This window comes from Heptranchias perlo, chromosome 9 (genome assembly GCF_035084215.1).
Source record: "Heptranchias perlo isolate sHepPer1 chromosome 9, sHepPer1.hap1, whole genome shotgun sequence".
NCBI lineage: Eukaryota > Metazoa > Chordata > Chondrichthyes > Hexanchiformes > Hexanchidae > Heptranchias > Heptranchias perlo.
The window spans coordinates 66,956,433-66,982,337 of NC_090333.1; the positions used below are offsets into that span (position 1 = coordinate 66,956,433).

A 25,905-nucleotide genomic window follows, 5' to 3' on the forward strand; every position below is an offset into this window, starting at 1 on the left:
CCGCCGCCCCCCGGCCTCCGGCCCCCGCCCCCTGACACCCGCTTAACCGGGCTCCGTGCAGACTGTGTCAGACCTGCGGGAGAAAGGAAGCTGTCTGAAGGGGAGACGGCCGGGGTAGGAGCCGCCTCGCTAACATGGATCTGTCGGCCGTTTCCCGAGCAGGTGCCGTCGCCGCCGCCGCCGCCGCGCGCAGGGTCGTCATGGTGACGGGAGCTAACGGGTAACTATGGAGATTCACCCACGCGGCTCGTTGGCTCTGAAGCCGCCCCTAATGGTTTTTAACTTTACCCAGAGAGTGGTTAGAAGGTGGAACTCGCCACCACAAGGAGTAGTCGAGGTAAAATGGCACAGATGCATTTAAGGGGAAAGCTGGATAAGCGCACTGAGGGAGAAAGGGAATAGAAGGATTATGCTGATAGGGTGAGATGAAGTAGGGAGGGAGGCTGCAATAGAGCATAAACACCAGCATGGACCATTTGGACCGAATGGTCTGTTTCTCTGCTGAAAGTCCAGGTTAATGCATCGCTTGGATATGTTACTGAGCCACCTGGACCGGGAGAAATTTGCATTCAATCCCCAGCCTGGTCTCAGCTGGGCTAAAAGGTGGGGCCTCAGTACTCTAGGGCTTTTGTGTGTTTGGGGTGGGGGTGGGGGAGTGTTAAAATGAACCAGTGATTCCTGCAATGACTGCTGTCCAGTGATTCCTGCAATGACTGTACATGTAAAAGACAGGTCTAGGTTTTGGCAGTGATGGCTTCCACTGTACCAATGACTGAGCATGCAAGGAGGATGTTTCCCCTGGGTAGAACAAGGGGTTATAGTCTGAGAATGAAAGGTAGGCCATTTAGGACTGAGATGAGGAGAAATTTCTTCACTCAGAGGGTGATGAATCTTTGGAATTCTTTACCCCAGAAGGCTGTGGAGGCTCAGTCATTGAGTACATTCAAAACAGAGATCGATAGATTTCTAGATATTAAAGGCATCAAGGGATATGGGGACGGTGCAGGAGAATGATGTTGAGGTAGAAGATCAGCCATGATCTTGTTGAATGGCGGAGCAGGCTCGAGGGGCCGGATGGCCTACTCCTATTTCTTATGTTCATGGATTTTAGCAAGTCTTTTGACAAAGTCCTGCATGGCAGACTGGTCAAAAAAGTACAAGCCCATGGGATCCAAGGGAGAGTGACCAGTTGGATCCAAAATTGGCTCAGTGGCAGGAAGCAAAGGATAATGGTTGACGGGTGTTTTTGTGACTGGAAGGCTGTTTCCAGTGGGGTTCTGCAGGGCTCAGTACTAGGCCTCTTGCTGTTTGTGATATATATTAATGATTTGGACTTAAATTTAAGGAGCATGATTAAGAAGTTTGTAGATGATACAAAAATTGGCCATGTGGTTGATGTAGACTGCAGGAAGATATCAATGGACTGGTCAGGTGGGCAAATAAGTGGCAAATGGAATTCAATCTGGAGAAGTGTGAGGTAATGCATTTGGGGAGGGCAAACAAGGCAAGGGAGTACACAATAAATGGAAGGATACTGAGAGGTGTAGAGAATGTGAGGGACCTTGGATTACATGCCCACAGGTAGATAAGGTGGTTAAGAAGGCATATGGAATACTTTCCTTTATTAGCTAAGGCATAGAATATAAGAGCAGGGATGTTATGCTGGAACTGTATAGAACACTGGTTAGGCCACAGCTTGAGTACTGTGTACAGTTCTGGTCACCACATTAGTGTAATTACATCCTTCCTTTAGAGAGGGTACAGATGAGATTTATGAGGATGTTGCCAGGACTGGAGAATTTTAGCTATGAGGAAAGCTTGGATAGGCTGGGGTTGTTCTCTTTGGAACAGAGGAGGCTGAGGTGTGATTTAATTGAGGTGTACAAAATTATGAGGGGCCCAGATAGAGTGGATAGGAAGGACCTGTTTCCCTTAGCAGAGAGGTCAATAACCAGGGGGCATAGATTTAAAGTGATTGGTACAAGGATTAGAGGGGACCTGAGGAAATTCTTTTCACCCAGAAGGTAGTAGGGGTCTGGAACTCACTGCCTGAAAGGGTGGTAAAGGCAGAAACCCTCAACTCATTTAATAAGTACCTGGATATGCACCTGAAATGCATATGTAACCTTCAGGGCCACGGACCAAGTACTGGAAAGTGGGATTAGGCTGGGTGGCTCATTTTCAGCTGGCGTGGACACGGTGGGCTGAACGGCCTCCTTCTATGCTGTAAATTTTCTATGATTCTATTAAGACACTGTGTGCTCATGAATGAAGAATGGCCACTTGTGCAAGGTACTACAGCATTCTTTGATCTTTATCTTGGCATTAGTCACTGCCTTGAGGCAGAGAGGGAGCAAAGAAGAATATTGGGTGTAAACGTGCTGTGATTGCTGGAAGCCTTGAAAAAATATGTATATGTGTGCGTGCAGAATATTTCTTTTATCTTATCTCCAGCTATGAACAGTCTGGGTAGCTCTGGCTGCCTGCCTCTCTTACACAGTCTTGTCCATGCCAGGGTGGCCCTGGAGAGGGAACACGTGTCCACCGGTACGCTCGAGGCCTTCCCTGGGACCGGTGGGCACCGCAGGACATTCGCTGTTTAATCGATAACAATATTATGATTTAGTTTTAATGTAAGCTTCTTAAGTTCTGATTGGACTTCACATTCAGGATTAAATCAGGCTGGGGGAAGCAGCAGTAAGTCATGATTCCCTCACATCCTGACAGTAGACTCTACAAACAGATCTGGATGCAGAATGCACGTCAGTTCTAATTGCAGAATTTCGATAGATAATATACAGTTTGTGTAGGAGGTTTGGAATACTCTAGTTTGCTAGTGACAAAATATGAAATGCACATTGACTAATAAGAGGACTCAACTACACAAGTGTCTGTTGTGAATATGTTATAGCAGTGGGATTGACACAATATATAAATGTTGCATTACACTAAAATCAGTGTGGTTTGTTTTTACAGTGGTTTATTTCTGTTATATGTATTTGCACCTGTAGAAAAATATTTCTCTTCTGCTTATGTCTGAGTTCTAGAAATATTGGCCCTGATATTTATGGGAAGGCGAGGAGGGAGTGGAGGAAACTTTTAGCGACCGGGAAACCCAGAAATATTGGGAATGCGGAGGTCCTGCGAATTTAACAGCAGGACCTCATTTGAATTTTTTTTCTCAGTTTCTCGCCTGGATCTGCCCAGATTGAGAGGTTTAGTGAATACGGGGTGGGGTGTGGGGGGTCGGATCGGATCGGATCGCTGAGGGGATCGGCCTGGAGATCGCCGTGGTGGGGGGGAGGATCAGCCGATCGGCAGTGGGAAGGTCGGATCGCGGAGAGGGAGGCCGATCGCGGCAGATTTGCTTGGGGACCAGGGGTTGCTGTCCTGCACCTCCTGACCCAGAAGCAGTGCTGGAAAAGCACTTACCTGCCGGATCCAGCAGTTCTCTCCTCCCTTTAGCTGCCAGGTTTCCCGAGTCCTGGGAAACCCGGCCCACAGCCATTAAATGTAAATGGCTGCAAAATCTGAGGCAAGCAGCCTTATTAACGTATTAAAATTACTGACCTGCCTCTCGAGAGCAGGTCACTAGCCCAACCCGCCCCAATTAAACCAGATGTCGGCACGTTCATGGTGGACTGGGGTTAGGTTTCACATTTTTAAGCATTTAACCGCCCCCCCCAATTCATTCAATGAAGGGGTGTCCATTACCAAAGACGTGGAAGGATTTGTGTGTGATTATTGTTCTGTCACTGAAAGTATCCAATCAATACAAAGCTGTTAAGCGCTTTGGGACATTTTGCTACATTAAAGGAACTATAGAAATGCTGAGATTCACCTGAAGAATATTTGACAGACCGTGATTTGAATAGCTGCCTTGTACCACATGAAGGTGTCAGGTGCCAGACTGACAGCAACTGGCATGCCAGCATATTGGGCCATCTTTGGTAGAAGTAGCAATGGCAAATATCAATTTATTGCCAGCAATAGGGAAAAAAAAGTGTTTATTATTCTGTGCACTATATTCAAGCATGTAGCCTACATTTAAAAACAAGTTTCACCAAAAAGCTTCCCTCACTGTTTTGCACTAGTTAAATTTATTTTAATGTTGTCAGTCATCCTGTCTCCTCAATTCAAAATGTGTGGAGTGACTAGTTGCCTGTTCTCCTTAAATTGTTCACTAATGTTCATGTTTATATGAAAATAGACTTTGTACTTGACAAAGTTTGCACACAGAGGTCAAACCCAGAGACCCCACTCCAGAGACTAGCCCACATAATCTAGGTTGGCACTTCAATGCAGTACTGAGAGAGTGCTGCACTATTGGTGTCATCTTTTGGATGAGGCCCCATCTGCCCTGTCTGGAGAATGTAAAAGGTCCCATGTACTATTCAAAGAAGAGTAGGGGAGTTCCCCTGGTGTCCTGACCAACATTTCTCCCTCAACCAACACCACCATAACAGATTATCCAGTCATTTATCTCATTGCTGTTAGTGATACCTTGCTGTGTGCAAATTGGTTACTGCATTTGCTTCATTGGCTGTGACATGAAAGGCGCTATATAAATGCAAGTTCTTTCTTTCTAAAAATAAAATGATATTTTTACTGTAACCACCCAAAGTGACATGAAGCCATAGTCGAGTACCTTTAATAACATGAAAGGATAACATAAGAGACTTACAGAAAAGTTTGTCTGTCATGCCATTAACTACACTGGATAACATTTGTGAATGGAGTATATGAGATTAAAATGTACTGTAACCTACTGAGTTTGTTAACTCTGGCGTTAAAATGTAACCTTCGCCTAAATGTTCATTTTAACCCTCTAAAACTGCATGTCCCTGAAATCATATCTTACATAGAATGTACAGCATAGAAACAGGCCATTTGCCCCAATAGGTCCATGCCAGTTTTTATGCTCCACATGAGCCTCCCTCCCTACTTTATCTAACCCTATCAGCATATCCTTCTATTCCTTTCTCCCTCATGTGTTTATCTAGCTTCCCCTTAAATGCATTTATGCTAGTCACCTTAACTACTACTTGTGGTAGCAAGTTCCACATCCTAACCACTCTCTGAGTAAAGAAGTTTCTCCTGAATTCCCTATTGGATTTATTAGTGACTCTCTTACATTTATGGCCCCTAGTTCTGTTCTCCCCCGCAAGTGGAAACCTCTTCTCTACATCTACCCTTTCATAATCTTAAAAGACCTCTTTCAGGTCATCCCTCAGTCTTCTCTTTTCTAGAGAAAAGAGCCCCAGCCTGTTCAGCCTTTCCTGATAGGTATAACCGCTCAGTTCTGGTATCATCCTAGTAAATCCTTTTTGCACCTTCTCCAGTGCCTTTATATCCTTTTCTATAATATGGAGACCAGAACTGTTCACAGTACTCCAAGTGTGGTCTAACCAAGGTTCTATACAAGTTTAATATAACCTCCCTGCTTTTCAATTTTATCCCTCTAGAAATGAACCTGTGCTTTGTTTGCATTTTTTTAATGGCCTTATTAACCTGCATCGCTACTTTTAGTGATTTGTGCGTATGGGAGTATTTTGCAGCAAAAGTACTTGTTAAATCAGATGCTTTTCCTTCAATCCCAAAGAAAAGTTATGCTCATCTTAGCTGTGGTTACAACAGATCTCCACACTTACCTGCATGCACACTCCTGAACTGGTAGATGTTTATGTTGTGAGAGCACAGGCTGGAGTGTCTGCTTTATGAAGACATTGAATTAACTTGCCAAGGAGATCCAATAGACCCCCAAGAGTCCTTTTTAAACTCTGCTTGGCACTGCACTACAATTACACTTTAGCTGGTATGCAACCCAAGTGGTGTGAGGTGGCCTCCCAGGGTCCCTTGCCACTGCCTTTCAGAGTTGAGCTACTTGTAAGTGGCAGTACACTGCACCTTTAATCAGCAATCCCACAGATTATAATAAGACAGGTCATATTTTAAGGCAACTTCAAAACAAAGCTTTTTTTACCGAGTAAATTCCTTTACCGAGTAAATTTCTTGTTGCCGACGAGAACAATTAATCAAGTGTAATCTGAGTATCTCTTATTTTAAACAATTTATCTTCATAACTAACCTAGATGTTTCCACATTTTATTGGATTTTCACCAATTCACTATTTTAATCATCGCTAACAAAATTAACCATAAAGTAAAAGTTGTAGGCGCCTATAGTTTTACGGGTTTTTATATATGCTGCTAAAAATAGCAGAACCAGCTGCATTTTGGTCTGAATGTATGGGTTCAGTGCAAATACAAGAGCTGCATTCTATTTCCAGCTGTAATAAAATGGAAAAATAATGGCAAATGTGTACTGGGTAGTATATTTCTGTTGCTAGCTTGTTTGTCGGACGAACTTCCCAGCGTTTTGTATGCTACTAAAATTGAAGTTTAAACTCCTGGGATATTTGCTTCCTTTTTAAAATATTTAACTTAATTGAAAGATTATTAGAAGATCAAAAACCAAATCCTTGCTCCTTGCACTTCACTTCCAGTTCACTTGCTTTGCCAGTGACAAAATGGGTCTTCGTATTAGGCACACTGTAGCAGTATATTCAGTTATAATTGATGTCTTGATGGGTTTTTTCCCACAGGAACAAACTGTGTGGTTTAACGCAGTTCCTTCTGACTACACAACCTTTTAGTGGCTGTCTACACCACTGTCTTTTTTGTTAAGTGACATTTTGTGTTTGGATTTTTGTCACTGAAGATCGTATGATGCAAATCTGTAGGCGCTTTAATGACATAAAACAATTAACAATTTTGGAGACATTCTTGAGGTTGCAGTATAACGTTAACAGGACTGCAGGTTTCTTCTAATTTTTTTAAACTTTTTTATTTGTAACCTTCCTGTTGCCATCCTCTGTGTACCCACTTCCAGGAGGCGAAATTGGACCGTGTAGCGCCAGTTTTGTGGACACCAGCGCTATTTAAAGGGATCATGAAGTACTTACAGATTAATTGCTGGATTATTTATTCTGTCTGCTGGTGCAATTTTACGTGTTTTTGGACATTTCCTATACTTGGATAAAGTTTCAATATTCTACGGAGAGTGCTCTGGCTGGTCTTGCAGTACTTTTAGTGGCATTTAAAATATAGTGCTGAAAAAAGTTGCTTCCAGACATGAGTGGCCTGTTATGGCTTCCTCTGGGAATTGAACATGACTGGGAGAATGAAGAGAGGCCACACAGAGTAGGACAGGCTGCTAGAAGAAGGAGGAGGAGGATCAGGGCATTCAGCAGGAGGCCGTATCGGCGGAGGGTTTTCAGGGACCAATTCTCTTACCTCAACTTCAGTGACGACCAGTGCATCAGACGTCTGCGGTTCACTAAAGAAGTCGTGACTGAAATTTGTCACCTGCTGCAGCCACAACTGCAGCCTCAAAGTAGGGCAAGGACAGTATTGCCTGTGGCTGTCAAGGCAACCGTGGCGCTTAATTTTTACAGCCATGGCTCTTTTCAGTCTGCTGCTGGAGATATATAAGCAACATCTCACAGTTTGCAGCGCACCGTTGTATAAGTGAGGTCACTAAGGCTCTCTATACAATGAGAAACAGATTCATCTCATTCCCTCTTGCCAGAGACAAGCAGCAGGAACGAGCACGAGGGTTTGCGCGCACTGCAGGCTTCCCATGGTGCAGGGTGCCATTTATTGCACGCATATTGTCATGCGTGCAAGACATCTGAACTCTGCCATATTCGTGAACAGAAAGGGATTCCACTCACTCAATGTACAGCTGGTGTGCGACCACATGCAGCTTATCATGCAGATGAATACCCACTATGCTGGCAGCAGGCTCTGCGTGATCAGATTATTCTTGAGCAATACAAGTAACCTAAACAACACCTCCCCATACACCAACAGTCCCGCACTCCTTACCATTTCTCTCTCTCATGACCATCAAATCATCCTCCTTATGATTACACATTGCTTCCTCCCTCAGCTCATCGCAGAAATAAAACCCACCACCAAATGCAAATTCAAATCCACATTTATAAATTAACACATGAAATGATGCAAACAAAATGAGACTATTCACCCTTGTGCATTCCCTTAGTGCCTGTCGTTCGTGTGCCTTTACCTTTCCGAGTGCTACTACGAGGTGCATCCCCAGTGGCTGGAGCATGGGTGATGGAAGGCTGCTGACCTTCAATTGAGGAGAGGGCAGATGGCCTTGGAAACTGGCTGACAGGCACCAGAAAGGGCACTGGCAGGGTGGGAGTAGGAATGCTGTCATCCCGAGAGTGGACAGCAGGTTCGTCTTCCGTAGCACCACGGCCACTCTCCTGGGACGGCGCCTCAGTAATCCTGGTGATCTGTTGGAGAACAGATTACTTGACTGCTGGACTGCGGTGATGCCATGGAAGCCCCTTTCAACAGTGATCCCCAGAGCCTTGAGAGCAGCAGTCTGAGCTCCCAAGGCAGCAGTCAGACCTTTGATGGCAGATGTTTGTGCTGCAATGGAAGCTGTGACATCGGTCATCAGACACTGCATCATGGTGGGTTCCACAGGTATGTTGATGGAGGTGACCACCTGTTCCATGTGGGAAAGGATGGGCTCTAAGCTCTGTGCAAAGCCCTGTGCCAAGTTGGAGCTGGACTCCTCCATGCTCCTTGACATTGTGCGCAGGCTTTCCGGCAGGCTTTTCAGTGCGTCAAGCATCAGGTTGTGTACGTCCATCAGCCGCCTTCTGTAGCCTGGCCCATCAAAGTCATCATCTGACTTCTCTGAAGCAGAACTAGTTTGCAACCTCGCCCTTCAGTGAGCTGGCCCCTGCATCATCCCTTCTGCCCCTTCCTCGCCCCCCCCCCCCACACCCCCACAACCGCCCTGGCTTCTGTGCATTTGTGCCTGGTGTTTCACCACGTGCAGATCACTCCTCTACCCTAGCCTCTAAGCTACACGCAGTGCCAGTCTCTGAGCTGGTGGCTGCGAGTGTAAGATTAAGTGACAGTGTCTCTTCATCATCACTGTATCTTCCTCTTCCACCTCTGACTGGGCAGGTTCCAGTTCTTGGGTATCTGGAATGACAAAGGGACACAGATTGAGTTGTGGTGAGAGGAGAGGAGAAAGTAAGATGTGCATACTTCCACCATTTGCAGCATGTGAGTCAGAAAAGATTGTGGGATGAGGGAGAAATGGGAAGCGAGAAGGAGGATTAGGTATGCAGAGACCCTCATCATTGATCCTTCCAGCACCACCAGTGGCCACGGCCTCAGCGATGGCCCTTCCCATGATGGCCAACACTGTGTCCTCCATGGGAATTAGGACTTGTAGACGCACATGTCCTCCTCCAGTTCTTTCTTGCTGCCTCCTGTTATGTACCGCCTTCTCCTGCAAGAAAGAGGGAAGTGTGCCAGTAAGTATCCTGCAAGATGTTTGGGTGATGTGGCTGTCATGGTTGAATAGCTGCCAGTGTATGTGACTTGAGAGTTGTGGGTGTGTGGCTTGCAACAGTGTTAATGTGTGAGGATGAGTTGAAGCATCTAATTTGAAGGGTTGAGTATTGATTTGAAAGAGATTATTGGTAGGTGGGTGATGGGGGGTGTAGTGCATTGAGCAGTGGATGAGGCTAATGGTGCAGTTGGTAGGATCTGCTGCTTGAAACTTGAACTCACTCATCTTGACAACTCAAATTATTGAACTTCTTCCTGCACTGCATCCATGTTCTTGGCACTATGCTCCTGGCATTGACCTCATCCACTATTTCCTCCCACTGCATCTTGAGCCTATGTCTGGAGGGCCTCTTCCTGCCACCCCCCAAGATATAGGATGTCCCTCCTTCTGTCCACCTCGTACCAAGGCCTCCAGTGCATCATCAGAGAACCTTGGTGAACGCTCTCTCGCAGGCACAGCCATTCTTCCAAGTATCACAGCCCAGGAATCACTTCTCACATGACTCCCACCACTTCCTGTAGCCACAGTGCACCTCCCCTTTAAGAGGTGCAGGCTGCCTTTAAGTAGCGCTAGCCACTCCCGATATCAGGGCCCCCTGCTGATGCGTGCAGCCAAACAACAGCGCATGTAGCGCTGGCTGCACGCAGCAATCATTGAAATCATCAGGCAGCATGAATGTTATGTGAGATGAAGCATCTGATTTGAAGGCGCGGGCTAATTACGGACTGCAATCCCAGTGCCCATTTAACCAATTTAACCCCCCCAATCTCTGCAACTGCATTTTCTCAAGTTCCCTGGAGGGGTGGGGGCCTGGCCTTTAGACTTCTGTTTGAAATGAACACTGCTTAAAATAGCCTACTAGGAATCCAGTTAAGAATGTAATGGCGGGAGCTGTGCAATTGGAATGACTGAGCTTGGGATTCAACCTCCTACCCTTTCATTGGGGATCCAGTACACTACCACTACATCTAGTCTCTGCTCCATTTGTTATCATTGCACTGTATAAATACTGCCACAAGGTGTGTGTTGCACTTGCAGTTTATAACCACTTTATTTCTTTCCCAGTGGCATTGGCCTGGCTCTTTGTGAACGCATTCTTTCTGAGGATGACCAGATACACCTGTGTATGGCATGTCGAAACATGCAGAAAGCTGAGGCTGCTAAGTCTGAACTTCTCCTGTCCCATCCTGGGGTTGATATTAGCCTTTTGAAAGTAGACGTTGGGAATATTAACTCGGTGATCAAAGCAGCAAAAGAAATAAAGAAAAGGTACTATAATATCATTAATAATGGTCATGGTTAATGTAGCATGAATCCCTTGATATTTGCCAAGTTGAATTTCAATGATTATTCCAGCAGACCAGTATGAGACGAGGTTCTCAGTGCAACATTATGTAGCTGTAATAAAACACATTTGCTGTAAGTTTGAAGAAGAATACTCTTTAAAATTTAAATACAGTAATTTCCATTCATTTGTTAAGATTATATTTTATGAGTTTAATGGCCTGGTGGCTCATCTCTGCACTGCCTTGACTGCTTGAATGTCTCACTTGTTTCTCAGAGTCCTGAAATAGATACATTATTCAAGTTGTGGTCTGATTAGGGCACTACGCAGTTTGATCATGACATCCTCTGAGTTGTTTTTTTATATTGGCAACATAAGTCAACATGTTATTGGCTATTGATTGCTGCTCTGCATTGTTTGGACATCGTTTTGAGCGTTAAGTTTAAGTCTTTTTCAACTTCAGCCTTAACTATTTCAATGCTATTCACGGAGTAGCATATGTCCATGTTTCCTTCCTACGTGCAGTACCTTACACTTGTTCACATTCATTCATTTGCCATTTTTCGGCCCACTTACATATTTTGTCCAACTCGTGCTGTAATTTCTGAACAGCCGCCTCTGATTCTACTGCCTCTTCTAGTTTTGGTGTCAGCTGCAAATTTAACCATTTTGCATTGAGTTTCTGAATCCATGTCATTGATGCAAATTAGAAACTTTAGGGGTAGATCTTGATTTTGTGCGATAGGGTAAAACGGATGATAGCGAATCGGAAGCCTGTTTTGCATCTCAGATGGAAATAAAAATCGGGAGAGATGTAAAACGGGCCGTTTGACACTATCGCACAAAGTCAAGTTCTACCCCGTAGTTCTTAGTGCCTCTTCCCACCATATCATTACACCTGTAACAAGTACCTGTTGTTTTCTACCATTCAGCCAGTTTTTAACACTCAGTGGCATAACCCAGTATTGTAGCAATGAACGCACTTGACTCACATATTGGTTAACACAACTTTGAATTTCAGGACTGGCTGATACTGAAATCTGCTAGTCCTCTAAACATGTGTGATAAATTTAATCAACTTTCAGCTGCTCCGCTGGGTGTGATGTATTATTTTCTTTTTACATTTTTGGGCTCATCAAGGTGAGAAATATTAGTGCTGCCGAATGGAACACTTCCTGTTTTTGGAATCCAGGATCAGCACCCGGTACTCATAAGCCAGCTGTAGCGTAGTTAGATGCAAAACCGACAATGTGGAAAATTGCCCAGGTATGTCCTGTCCACAAAAAGTAGGACAAATCCAATCCGGCCAATTACAGCCCCATCAGTCTACTCTCAATCATCAGCAAAGTGATGGAAGGTGTTGTCGACAGTGCTATCAAGTGGCACTTACTCACCAATAACCTGCTCACCGATGCTCAGTTTGGGTTCCGCCAGGACCACTCGGCTCCAGACTTCATTACAGCCTTGCTCCAAACATGGACAAAAGAGCTGAATTCCAGAGGTGAGGTGAGAGTGACTGCCCTTGACATCAAGGCAGCATTTGACCGAGTGTGGCACCAAGGAGCCCCAGTAAAATTGAAGTCAATGGGAATCGGGGAAAACTCTCCAGTGGCTGGAGTCACACCTAGCACAAAGGAAGATGGTAGTGGATGTTGGAGGCCAATCACCTCAGCCCCAGGACATTGCTGCAGGAGTTCTCCAGGGCAGTGTCCTAGGCCCAACCATCTTCAGCTGCTTCATTAAGGTCAGAGGTCAGAACATAAGGTCCATCACAAGGTCAGAAATGGGATGTTCGCTGATGATTGCACAGGGTTCAGTTCCATTCACAACCCCTCAGATAATGAAGCAGTCCGTGTCCACATGCAGCATGACCTGGACAACATCCAGGCTTGGGCTGATAAGTGGCAAGTAACATTCATGCCAGACAAGTGCCAGGCAATGACTATCTCCAACAAGAGAGAGTCTAACCACCTCCCCTTGACATTCAACGGCATTACCATCGCCAAATCCCTCACCATCAACATCCTGGGGGTCACCATTGACCAGAAACTTAACTGGACCAGCCATATAAATACTGTGGCTACAAGAGCAGGTCAGAGGCTGGGTATTCTGCGGCGAGTGACTCACCTTATGACTCCCCAAAGCCTTTCCACCATCTACAAGGCACAAGTCGGGTGTGATGGAATACTCTCCACTTGCCTGGATGAGTGCAACAACACTCGAAGCTCGACATCATCCAGGACAAAGCAGCCCGCTTGATTGGTACCCCATCCACCACCCTAAACATTCACTCCCTTCACCACCAGCGCACTGTGGCTGTAGTGTGTACCATTCACAGGATGCACTGCAGCAACTCGCCATGGCTTCCTTGACAGCACCTCCCAAACCTGCGACCTTTACCACCTAGAAGGACAAGGGCAGCAGGCACGTGGGAACAACATCATCTGCACATTTCCCTCCAAATCACACACCATCCCGACTTGGAAATATATCGCCGTTCCTTCATCGTCGCTGGGTCAAAATCCTGGAACTCCCTTCCTAACAGCACTGTGGGAGAACTTTCACCACACGGACTGCAGCGGTTCAAGAAGGCAGCTCACCACCACATCCCATGAACAATTTTTTTTTTTAAATTACAGTTCTCTCTGCTCTGCCCCATAATTGAAGATGGGAGAAAGATAAACTGCCATACTTTGAAATCTGTAAATATAATGTGAAATCAATGAGTTTCAAAAAAAAATTCCATCTTGTTCTACATAAGTGACTTATCCAGACTTATACTTGTTTCATTCAGAAGATCTAACCTTGTTTGTAATCTGCGAGCCTGATCAACCAGCTGTAATCCTACATCTAGTATAAATTGCAACACGAAACATATTCTGCATTTTATGGGTACTGTTTATAATTGACTTTCATTAAATTGTTAATACTTTGTTTTGATGCAGGTATCAGCGTTTAGATTATCTCTACCTAAATGCTGGGATTATGCCATTTCCTCATTTCAGTTTGAAAGCCTTTCTAAGTGGTCTGTTTTCCAGGTATCGTACCAGCATTGTTTAGAAATAATTGCTTAAGTTGCTGTTTCACATTGAGCAGGGATATGTTTAAATATCCTTTTTTAAAAAAAATTTCTAATTAATGTGTAATACCACATGGGCTTTTTTGTAAATGGCTGTAAAAACTAAATCCCCGATTTTAACCTAATTCCCCCTGGTGGGAACAGTGTGGGTTTGGGTCAGGCACCCGTTTTACACCCATCCCAATGTTACTGTCCATTGTAGTCAATGGAGCGTAAAATGGGGAGTCCGACCCAAACCTGTCCCGTTCTTGCCATGCAGGTTAGGTTAAAATCGAGGCTTATATTTTATTTACTATTACTTTGAGATCTCCCAGTTGTGTCTCCAAGATACACCCACAGTGTCATCTACTTTAGAGCAGCTAAAATCTGAGGTGTGGCTGACTTCCCCCTTGTCGTTGCCACCACTCGCTGCTGCTTCTTCCTCTCTCCCCTTCCCAAAAATGGAGCCTAAGATTCACTGACACTCAGAAAAGTCAAGTTCCTAATGCCCAGCTTAAAGTTTCTGAAGCACGTTTCCAGCATTCTTAAAACAAAACTCGTGCTGAAAACATATTTCGAGAACTATTAAGCCAATCCTTGAGCCATTTGAGAAAACTCCTGTTTCTTGTTTCTTCTCTTCACCCCATCACAAAAGTTCTGTTGACTTTCAGCCTCAAGGCTAGCTCAGGGTATTGTTGATGGGGTCACTTAAAAGGGTTTCCCCAGCAGTGACCAGGACTAGGATTTTTAAATGTTATTCACTGGGGGAGTGGGAGCCTATTTAGATCACAAGGTTGGGGCAAGTGGGACTTAATGTGGAGCAGGATACTGCAGCTGTGTTTTGAACCATTTGGAGTTATTGGAGCACAGGAAGCCAACCAGGAGGACATTAAAGACATTGTGCTGGATTCTGTTTTGTGATCCCACCTCCAATTGGGCATGATAATGGCAGAGAATGAGAAAAATCTTGTGCGGTGATGCCTGACCTGCATTTCTTTCTCTCACCTGCTCCACCCTCATGCCCACACTGGGACTGCCAATGGGCACTCCTTTCTTACCCACTGAATGTAAATAGTGGCGGGAGTGTGGGGCCTGAGTTCCCAGGGGACTTGTAAGGGCCTCGTATCCCTCCTATCTGGCCCCCAATTATCTGTGTAGGCTTTAGTTTCTGCTGAGATTTACATGGCTGCAGCTCCATTTATCTTTGGGCAGATTCTGCCCCTTTAACTGCCTGACCGCTGCAGTGTAGCAGCACTGGGATTTTGTGGCTGGGCACTGGTGGGCTCCCTCTTGGCGGCAGGAGTCCCACCAAGATTTCGCCATACTACATCTATAATGACCCCCACCCCAGGCACTGGGTCAGGGTTGCAGCGGTGTCAGAGGGACAGGTAGAAGTCTCACCTTGCCAGAACACTGCAGCTGGAAAGAAAATCCCAAACATTGGGTCTAGAGATGACAGAAGGGTTTCAGAAGTGATGGGGATGAGGTAGAGGCAGAGGTAGGCAATGTTGTGGAGGGGGAAGTAAGCAGTTTGGGTAATAGGGTGTGGGGTAATGCATCATCTAGCTTGCTGTGAGCAATGTACAAGAGATCCACTTTTTAAAAAAAAATTGAAAGACGTTTAGGATCTAGTGCGCATCCATCACGTTCATGACGTCCCACTCTGTTCTAGATGCAAAGCAATGTTAAATAAAACAGAAAGCCACACCTTTCATCCTACAGTCTCCAAATTTCACGGAGTACTTAAAAAGTGCCCTTGGTGGTACAAGCCTGGTTAGCCCCTTAACATTACTATAAACGTGCTGTAGACCCCAGAGCAATGCCACAGGAGATTAGCTAGTCTTATGAAAATCAATTTGTGAAGAGTTGCTTGAGGAGGGGGAAGAGAGAAGGAGTAATGTCAACACATCTCAGCATGTGCTTCTATTGGTTAATGATAGCAAACAAGATGTCTCTTGCTCATTGCTGTGCAAACTCTCCTTTAAAGGAAAGTAGAGGCAAGTTGCCTCTATCATCATGAAAAAATAATTCTTAGCAAAACCTACAATTAAAATTCACTGTTTTATTTTCTGTTGAGAATAGAGTTCTGAATGTCTTTTAATGCTGTCCACTACTCATAACACCATTAAAGCTTTTTCCATTTAATAAAAGGTTGATTGACTTTGGTCTATCCATAGCTTTCAGTGAACCAATGAATGTGAGAGCATGTGCTTTGTATTTATGATCAAGACTAATTGATGCTAATAGTTATGTTATCTTGTGATGGTGTTTTCATTTTAACAGAAAAATTTTCAGTATGTTTGCAACAGGGGAGGGATTGCTTACCCAGGAAGATTGGCTCACCGATGATGGACTACAGCAGGTCTTCATGACAAATGTCTTTGGACATTTTTTACTGGTAAGAATTATGTGCATTCATTACAACTGGGCGTGCTTTCATATAAAGTCCATCTGTTGTGTTCTGCCGTAGGGCAAGTCCTAACTCAAGCCTCACACATGAGATTCTTGAGCCACACACTAGGGTGGAGTGGCTGAAGTGGTTTCCCATTGCCTTCCTCATGGTTTTTATCTTCCCAGCCCCTTCTCTTAGATGGGCTGCAACCAAAGCTAAAGACCCCTACCAACCCTTTACGATGGGGGGGGCACCCGCACCCGTTGGACGCAAGTACCCCCACTGGATGTCAGTCCAGTATTACATAGAATTTACAGCACAAATAGGCCATTCGGCCCAACTGGTCTCTACCAACACAGAAGGAGGCCATTCAGCCCATCGAGCCCGAGCCTGCTCTTTGTAAAAGCAATCCAGTTGGTCGCATTCCCCTGCTTTTTCCCCTTAGCCCTGCAAATTTTTTCCCTCCAAGTATTTATCCAATTCCTTTTTGAAAGCCACGATTGAATCTGCTTCCACCACCCTTTCAGGCAGCGCATTCCGGATCATAACTACTCACTGCATAAAAAAGTTTATCCTCATGTGCTTTTGCCAATCACCTTAAATCTGTGTCCTCTGGTTCTTGACCCTTCCGCCAAAGGGAACAGTGTCTCTTTATTTACTTTTTCTAAACCCTTCATGATTTTGAACACTTCTATCAAATCTCCTCTTCACCTTCTCTGCTCTAAGGAGAACAACCCCAGCTTCTCCAGTCTATCCACGTAACTGAAGTTCCTCATCCCTAGAACCATTCTAGTAAATCCTTTCTGCACCCTCTCTAAGGTCTTCACATCCTTCCTAAAGTGCGGTGCCCAGAATTGGACAACTAGTGCTTTATAAAGGTTCAACATAACTTCCTTGCTTTTGTACTCTATGCCTCTATTTATAAAGCCTAGGATCCTGTATTTTTTAAACTGCTTTCTCAACCTTTCCTGCCACCTTCAAAGATTTGTGCGCATATGCCACCAGGTCTCTCTGTTCCTGCACACCCTTTAAAATTGTGCCATTTAGTTTATATTGCCTCTCCTCATTCTTCCTGCCAAAATGTATCACTTCGCACTTCTCTGCATTAAATTTCATCTTCCGTGTGTCTGCCCATTTCGCCAGCCTGTCTGTCCTCCTGAAGTCTGTCACTATCCTCCTCTCTGTTTACTACACTTCCAAGATTTGTGTCATCTGCAAATTTTAAAATTGTGCCCTGTACACCCAAGTCCAAGCCATTAATGTATATCAAAAAAAGCAGTGGTCCTATTACTGACCCCTGAGCCAGCGGTCACTCCATTTGGACACAAGTACCTCGCTGGATGTCAACCCAGTATTTAGAGACCAATTTGGAAGCAGATTCAATAGTAACTTTCAAAGGGGAATTTGATATATACTTGAAAAGGAAAACTTTGCACGGCTATGGAGAAAGAGCTGGGGAATGGGACTAATTGGATAGTTCTTTCAAAGAGCCGGCACAGGCACAATGGGCCACATGGCCTCCTTCTATGCTGTAAGGTTCCATTCGCCAGGGTTGACTGGAGTGGGGCACAAACCCTTCACCTTTTCACGCACAGTACTAATTATAAATGTGGAAGTAAGCTTCCAGCTTTGTCTCCTGCAACACCTTAATCTGCAAATCATTGTATTAAAATCAATCCATCGACCATAAGTAGTGTTGCAATACATTGCTAGAACCAAAACCCCAGCTATCTGATTGATTGAAAACTTCAACTTCGTATTTTGGGTTTCCCATTTAAACAATTTAGTACAAACCTCCTAGAATGTAACAGGATATGAATTTTCTCTGCTTTTGTTTCCGACTGTGATTTATCTATAGTATTGGTTATCCTCTTTCCACCTCCTTACTTTCCTATTCTTTGCCTCTAGATTAAAAAAAACAAAGATTCTGTTTGTCGCCCCCCTCCTCAAAATAAACATGCACAACTCCTTTGTCTTTGAAAACTACCGTCCCATGCCCAACCTCTCTTTCCTCTCCAAAGTTCTTGTCGTCTCCCAAATCTGTGCCCCTCTTACCTGCAACTCCCATGTTTGAATCTTTCCACTCGGGTTTCCATCCTTGCCACAGAATTCAAATGGCCCTAACCAAAGTCACAAATTACATCCTCTGCGACTCTGACCGTGGCACATTATGCCTCCTGGTTCTTCTTGACATCTCTGCAGCCTTTGATATGGTCGATAACACCTTCCTCCTCCAATGTCCAGCTCCTTGGGATTGCCCTCGCTTGGTTCCAATCAAGGTGAGACATATCTATTCTATCGTAGTTCAAGCATTTCAGCAGCTCTTCCTGCCCCCACACCATTATCACTGGAGTGTCCCAAGGGTCTTTACTTGACCCCCTCCTCTTCCTCATCTATATGCTGCCCCTTGGCAACATCATCCACAGATATAGGGTCAACTTCCACAAGTATGCTGATGACACCCAGCTCCACCTCTCCACCACTTCTCCTAACCCCTCCACTATCCCTGTGTTGTCATACTACTTGTCCAATATCCAGTCTTGAATAAGCTACAATTTCCTCCTGTTAAAATATTGGTAAGACCGAAGCCATTGCCTTCGGTCCCTGTTACAAACTCCGTACCCTCGCCACTGATTTCATCCCACTCCCCTGCCATTGTCTCAGGCTGAACCAGACTGTTTGTAATCTCAGTGTCCTATTTGACCCGAGCTTAGCTTCCAAGCCCATTATGACCGCCCATTTCAATCTCCGTAACATCACCTACTGCCTTTAATAACCTATATATTTATATTTAAAATCGTATCATATAAATTGTATTTCCTTTACCTATTCTCGCTTCCAAAATGTATTGGTTCACATTTTTCTATTTTGAACTGCAGCTGAAACCTCTCTGCTCATCTCCTATTTATGTCCTCTTGCAGACTTTCACAATTTACCATAACTCATCCAAAATTTGATGTCATCGACAAATTTTGATGATATTCCCTCAATTTCTAAGTCCAGATCATTTGAATATATAGTAAATATGAATGGCCCCAACACCGACCCATGTGGACACTACTAAACGTGTTCTTTCTGATTAACTAGTGTTTCATCTCATTGCTGTTCGTGGAGCTTTGCTGTGCACAAATTGGCTGCTACGTTTGCCTGCATAACAATAGTGACTACATTTCGAAAGTAATTCATTGGCTGTAAAATGCTTTACTACATCATGAGAATGTGAACGGCACCATAAAAATTGAAGTTTTTTTTTTCTCAGTCTGAGATATTTTTACCCATACCCTTTGCTTTCTGCCCTCCAACCATCTCTTTATCCATGTGGCCATGTTCCTCTTTAATTCCACGTACCACTATCTTTATTACACGTCTTGTACGTCGTACTTTAGCAAATGCTTTTTGAAATCCATATGAGCCCCATCCACTTTTTCCTTTATCCTCTCTGCCAAAATTTAGAAGTTCCAGGTATAAAATTTGGATTCAATTTTCTGCTCTTCCAAAGAGAGCAAATTGTTACCACAGATTATAATGAAGAAAATTAGAAAAAAAAGCAGCATGTGGTCCTAAAGTTGGTACAGATTTATACCATGCTCAGGGGAGCATCTAGTGTAACCAAAAGGTGTGAATTTAATGCCTTAGCCTTTTATAAGGAAAATTGGGAGAAGGAAAGAAGTCACGAGGAAAATGTTAGAGATGCAGCTTAAAATATTCATTTTTTTTATATTAAAATGTTCATTTCCTAGATACGAAACCTGGAACCTGTACTCTGTCAAGCTGGGTGTGCATCACAGGTAGTTTGGACAACTTCTAGTAATGCAAGGAAATCTGCCTTCAGTCTAACTGACTACCAGCATAGCCAAGGCCAGGAATCCTACAGTTCATCCAAATATGCAACTGATCTGCTGAGTGTAGCCTTGAACAAGCACTATAATATCCAGGTAAAGTTGGTATCAATTGTTGCAACACACTTTGAGGAAAATGTAAAGACTGTGATGAGATATATTGTAGTAAATTTGAACAAGCTACTTGTGAAAAGTAATATTGTCACTTGGAATCGATTAGAAACAAATTTTTTAATATTTGCCTGATGTAGTGAAAGCTCTGTCAGTATATATGCTTTAAGTCCTGAAGCACTTACTACCCAGTTGGAGTATCAATTTCAGAGATGTTTCTGCCTATTAAAAGACTATAGCAAAGTAAGCCAAGGGGCTCCTTGTATTGTGCTCCTCCATAACTTTCCTGTCGGACTGGCTTGTTTATTTATATTTATATTTATTTATATTCATATATATATACATACACGTACACTAAGTGCACTTCCAGTCAGTAAGAACCAACTCTAAGGCTGCAAAGAAGTCACAGTCTTCAAGACAAAAGACTTAATGAAGTTGGCACGTTGTATAACAGATGCTGAATTTTGGTGCCAGGGTTAGAGACTTTCTATTATATCTTATGAAAATCAGTTCATAAAAAGAGGGAGAGAATAATGTCAACACATTCCAGCATGCACTGCCATTGACTAATAAAAGAGCAGCAAAAGTGACTCTTGTTTATGACAGTGCATAGTAATGTCGCCATTGCATTCCATAGTTTAAAGACAGAGACAAGTTGTCTCCATTGTCTAAACACATGAAAACTGAATTCCTGGAAAACCTAAAAATAGAATTCACAAATCTTTTAGCTTCCAACAGGATGTGTTCTAAAACATTATTGGTTGGAGCTGTAGATTTGGTGTCCCACATGTATGATAGGAGGAATCTGTCCTTGTGCCTGCACTTCATCTTCATTGCCAAAATTACATCTTTGTCAATCAAATGTTTACTCTTTCAACATGTTACTGTCATCAGACACTAGAAGGGATTTTGGAATTGGTCATATACATTCTTTAACTTGCACCTTGCTGACTGCTAAATTGCTCTATTGTTTCCAGGGCCTGTTTTCCAGTGTGGTGTGTCCGGGCCTTGTTATGACTAATTTGACCTATGGTATCTTGCCTCCTTTCTTCTGGACACTATTAACACCCATTATGTGGCTGGTGAGTAGAATAACTCTGGCATTTTCAAACCATTCAGAACAGCTGCTGTGTTGAGATTGCACTTTTAATAATGTTCCTGTTACTTGTTCTGTTCTCCAGATTCGTGTATTCACAAACACATTTACTCTGAGCCCGTACAATGGATCAGAAGCCTTGGTATGGAGTCTGAAAAGAAGACAACAGTATCGATAATCACAAAAAAACATTGTTTTAATTCTTTATCAACTCGCTATTTAATGTGGAACAAAGTTTTAAGATCTTTAGGGGTAAAATTTTATTCCCAAAGGACAGCCACTAAATTTTTTCATCTGCACACATTACTAATTTGCCCAATAGAGGCAAGTCAGGTAAATTCCCAGGAGTACATAGTTTACGAGTCATCAGATGAAATGCATACTTTAAACACCATACAAATTATGGCATAAACTTCTGCATGATACTGGTAGTTCAATACTGCTATTTGCAAGAGATTTTTTTTTAAATCAAACTTAATGCTTTGGCACAAAAGGAAGATGTGGGCTCACAAATCACCCCCGCTGCTTTCCCCGTTCCTTTGTGACCAGCTCAACATAACAAAGGCCTGGAACACGGTCACCAGTCTACCCACTTCTCAGTCAGGGAATAGTCCATGATTCCAGGAGAACCAGAAGAGAAGAGGAGGAATAAAATAAGGGAAGGGGGAATATAAACAGTTTATGGACATCTAACCGTAGCAGCGTATGAGTTTTAAAGAGTCTTGGGTTGTTTTCCAACGATAAGTGACTATTGCTTTTGGCAGTGCATTTTGGGAACTGCCTACTATAATCTGTAAGGAATCTTACAACACCAGGTTATAGTCCAACAGTTTTATTTGAAAATCGCAAGCTTTCGGAGATTATCTCCTTTGTCAGGTGAGTGAGTGAAAGGTTCTCAAATCGCATATCTTATATTAGGCTGGGACACGATCACACCAATCAAAGGCGTCGTTGGTGTTCAGACAGGTTAGCCACGGAAAACAGTACATCCCAGTATACTGAATACACAATGGGTCAGATTACAAAGCCAGAGAGAGAGAGACCCGAAAGGCAGAGAGAGAGAGAATGTCCAGTTGTATTAAAAACAGATAACTTTTTTTTCCTGCTGGTGGGGTTACGTGTAGCGTGACATGAACCCAAGATCCCGTTGAGGCCGTCCTCATGGGACAGGGTTAGGGTTAGGGTTGCCTCAACCGGGATCTTGGGTTCATGTCACGCTACACGTAACCCCACCAGCAGGAAAAAAAAGTTATCTGTTTTTAATACAACTGGACATTCTCTTTCTCTGCCTTTCGGGTCACTTTCTCTCTCTGGCTTTGGAATCTGACCCATTGTGTATTCAGTATACTGGAATGTACTGTTTTCCGTGGCTAACCTGTCTGAACACCAACGACACCTTTGATTGGTGTGATCGTGTCCCAGCCTAATATAAGATATGCGATTTGAGAACCTTTCACTCACTCACCTGACGAGGGAGATAATCTCCGAAAGCTTGTGATTTTCAAATAAAACTGTTGGACTATAACCTGGTGTTGTAAGATTCCTTACATTTGTCCACCCCAGTCCATCACCGGCATCTCCACATCACGGCTACTATAATCTGCTCAGTGATGTTGGCAGCCTTTCCCCCAGTGCTGCACACACAGTCAGGCAATGCTAGTTTTTTAATTTGCATTGCAAAGTAAAATTTAAAATATTGCAGTGGAATTAGAAGTTGCAAGAGAATTACGCAAATAGAAGAGGCAATCTGTGCTGCCAATGACTGACTGCTCGAAGGAACGTGAGAGTGGCCTATTGACCACTATTTGTAATTCTCTGCATGTATGGAGGCACTTTCCCTCTGCCTTTATTTGGTATCTGCCCACAGCTGCCTGACATAGTGGGTGATATGCTCCTCCTGCACTATGTGGGAAGTCATGGACACTACCAGTGTCCCTGGCGACCATGTGTGCAGGAAGTGTGTCCAGCTGCAGCTACTGGCTAACCGTCTTTCGGAGCTGGAGCTGCGGGTGGACTCACTATGGAGCATCCGCGATGCTGAGACTATCATGGATAGCACGTTCAGTGAGGTGGTCACACCGCAGGTAAAGAATACGCAGGCAGAAAGGAAATGGGTGACCGCCAGGCAGAGTAAAAGGACTAGGCAGGTAGAGCAGGAGTCCCCTGGGGCCATCTCCCTCTCAAACAGATATTCTGCTTTGGATACTGTTGGGGGAGATGGCTTATCAGGGGAAAGCAGCAAGAGCCAGGTTCGGGGCACCACGGGTGGCTCTGCTGCACAGGAGGGGAGGAAGAGGAGTGGCAGGGCTATAGTGATAGGGGATTCCATTGTAAGGGGAACAGATAGGCGTTTCTGCGGCCGCAAACGTGACTCCAGGATGGTATGTTGCCTCCCTGGTGCTAGGGTCAAGGATGTCACGGAGCGACTGCAGGGCATTCTGGAGGGGGAGGGTGAACAGCCAGTAGTCGTGGTCCATATTGGTACCAACGACATAGGTAAAAAAAGGGATGAGGTCCTGCAAGGTGAATTTAAGGAGTTAGGAGATAAATTAAAAAGCATGACTTCAAAGGTAGTAATCTCAGGATTACTACCGGTGCCACGTGCTAGTGAGTATAGGAACAGGAGAATAGACAGGATGAATGCGTGGCTGCAGGGTTGGTGTAGAGGGGAGGGATTTAGATTCCTGGGACATTGGGACCGGTTCTGGGGAAGGTGGGACCTGTACAAGCGTGACAGGTTACACCCGAGCAGGACTGGGACAAATGTCCTCGCGGGGGTGTTTGCTAGTGCTGTTGGGGAAGGTTTAAACTAGAGTGGCAGGGGGATGGGAACCTGAGCGGGGAGTCAGAAGGGAATAAAGTTGAGAGCAGCAAGAGAGGGCAAGACCCAGGGGAAATCTACAATACAAATAGTACAAACAGTTGTTCAAGAACAAGTGAAAGGGAAAAGCATAGAGCAGCGGAAAGAAAGTGTACTTTAGGTACTTTAGGCACGACAGATAAAATGAAAACTAGAAGGCGTAAGGCGATTAACCCAGCATCAAAGCTGTGGCAGGGGGTTGGGAACCTGAGCAGGGAGACAGAGGAAAGCATATCAGGAAGGGACAGAAGGTATGGAGTAAAAGGTAAAGTGTTAAAAAAGGAAAAAGCAGGAACTAAGTGTCACAAAACATATTTGAAAGTTCTTTATCTGAATGCACGTAGCATTCGTAACAAAATGGATGAGTTAACGGCACAAATAACGACGTATGGGTATGATCTTGTGGCCATTACAGAAACATGGCTGCAGGGTGACAACGACTGGGAATTAAATATGCCAGGGTATTTAACAATCAGGAAGGACAGGCAGGAAGGAAGGGGAGGTGGGGTGGCTATGTTAATAAGGGAAGGAATCACTGTAATACAGAGAAAAGATATTGGGACAAAGGATCAGGATAATGAAACAGTTTGGGTAGAGATAAGGAATAATAAGGGGCAAAAAACACTCGTGGGCGTAGTATATAGGCCTCCTAATAGTTGCAACTCTGCTGGAAGAAGTATAAATCAGGAAATAGTCGGGGCATGTAATAAGGGAACAGCTATAATTATGGGAGATTTTAACTATCATATTAACTGGACAAATCAAATTGGGCAGGGTAGCCTTGAGGAAGAGTTTATTGAGTGTATTAGGGATGGATTTCTTGAGCAGTATGTAACTGAACCAACAAGGGGGCAAGCAACCTTGGACCTGGTCCTGTGTAATGAGCCAGGATTAATTAATAATGTCCTAGTTAAGGATCCCCTTGGAATGAGTGACCATAACATGGTTACATTCCATATCCAATTAGAGGGTGAGAAGGTTGGTTCTCAAACAAGCGTACTGAGCTTGAATAAAGGAGACTATGATGGTATGAGAGCGGAATTGATTAAAGTGGACTGGGAAAATAGATTAAAGTGTAAGACGGTACATGAGCAGTGGTGTTCATTTAAGGAGTTATTTTACAACTTTCAAAAAATATATATTCCACTGAGGAAAAAAGGGTGTAAAAGAAATGACAGCCATCCGTGGCTAAGTAAAGAAATTAAGGATAGTATCCGACTAAAAACAAGGACATATAAGGTAGCCAAACTTAGTGGGAGGATAGAAGATTGGGAAGTCTTCAAAAGACAGCAAAAAGTAACAAAAGGATTGATTAAGAAAGGGAAGATAGATTATGAAAATAAATTAGCAAATAATATAAAAACAGATAGCAAGAGTTTCTATAGTTATTTCAAAAGAAAAAGGGTGGCTTAGGCAAACGTAGGTCCTTTAGAGGATGAGACCGGGAAATTAATGGTGGGAAACATGGAGATGGCAAAAATGCTGAACAAATATTTTGTTTCAGTCTTTATGGTAGAGGACACTAAGAATATCCCAACACTGGACAAACAGGGGGCTCTCGGGTGGGAGGAGCTAAATACGATTAAAATCACTAAGGAATTGGTACTCAGTAAATTAATGGGACTCAAGGCGGATAAATCCCCTGGACCTGATGGCTTACATCCTAGGGTCTTGAGGGAAGTGGCAGCAGGGATTGTGGATGCTTTGGTAATAATTTTCCAAAATTCTCTGGACTCAGCAAAGGTCCCGGCAGATTGGAAAACTGCGAATGTAACACCCTTATTTAAAAAGGGTAGTAGGCAGAAGGCTGGAAATTATAGACCAGTTAGCTTAACATCTGTGGTGGGTAAAATTTT

General features: G+C 43.9%; 1 protein-coding gene across 2 annotated transcripts in view; it reads left to right on the forward strand.

The window, feature by feature from the left end:
* The window catches only part of hsd17b7 (hydroxysteroid (17-beta) dehydrogenase 7), a 29,127-nt gene continuing 3,222 nt past the window's right edge, over positions 1–25,905 (forward strand). The window contains exons 1-7 of one of the 2 annotated variants that reach the window (XM_067990674.1): positions 1–220; positions 10,474–10,677; positions 13,639–13,731; positions 16,035–16,149; positions 19,884–20,078; positions 21,071–21,175; positions 21,275–21,331. In XM_067990674.1, coding sequence (XP_067846775.1) covers positions 135–220; positions 10,474–10,677; positions 13,639–13,731; positions 16,035–16,149; positions 19,884–20,078; positions 21,071–21,175; positions 21,275–21,331 — 855 coding nt within the window. In that variant the 5' untranslated portion in view covers positions 1–134. The remainder of the gene's footprint in view (positions 221–10,473; positions 10,678–13,638; positions 13,732–16,034; positions 16,150–19,883; positions 20,079–21,070; positions 21,176–21,274; positions 21,332–25,905) is intronic. The other variant, XM_067990675.1, reaches the window with a different exon arrangement.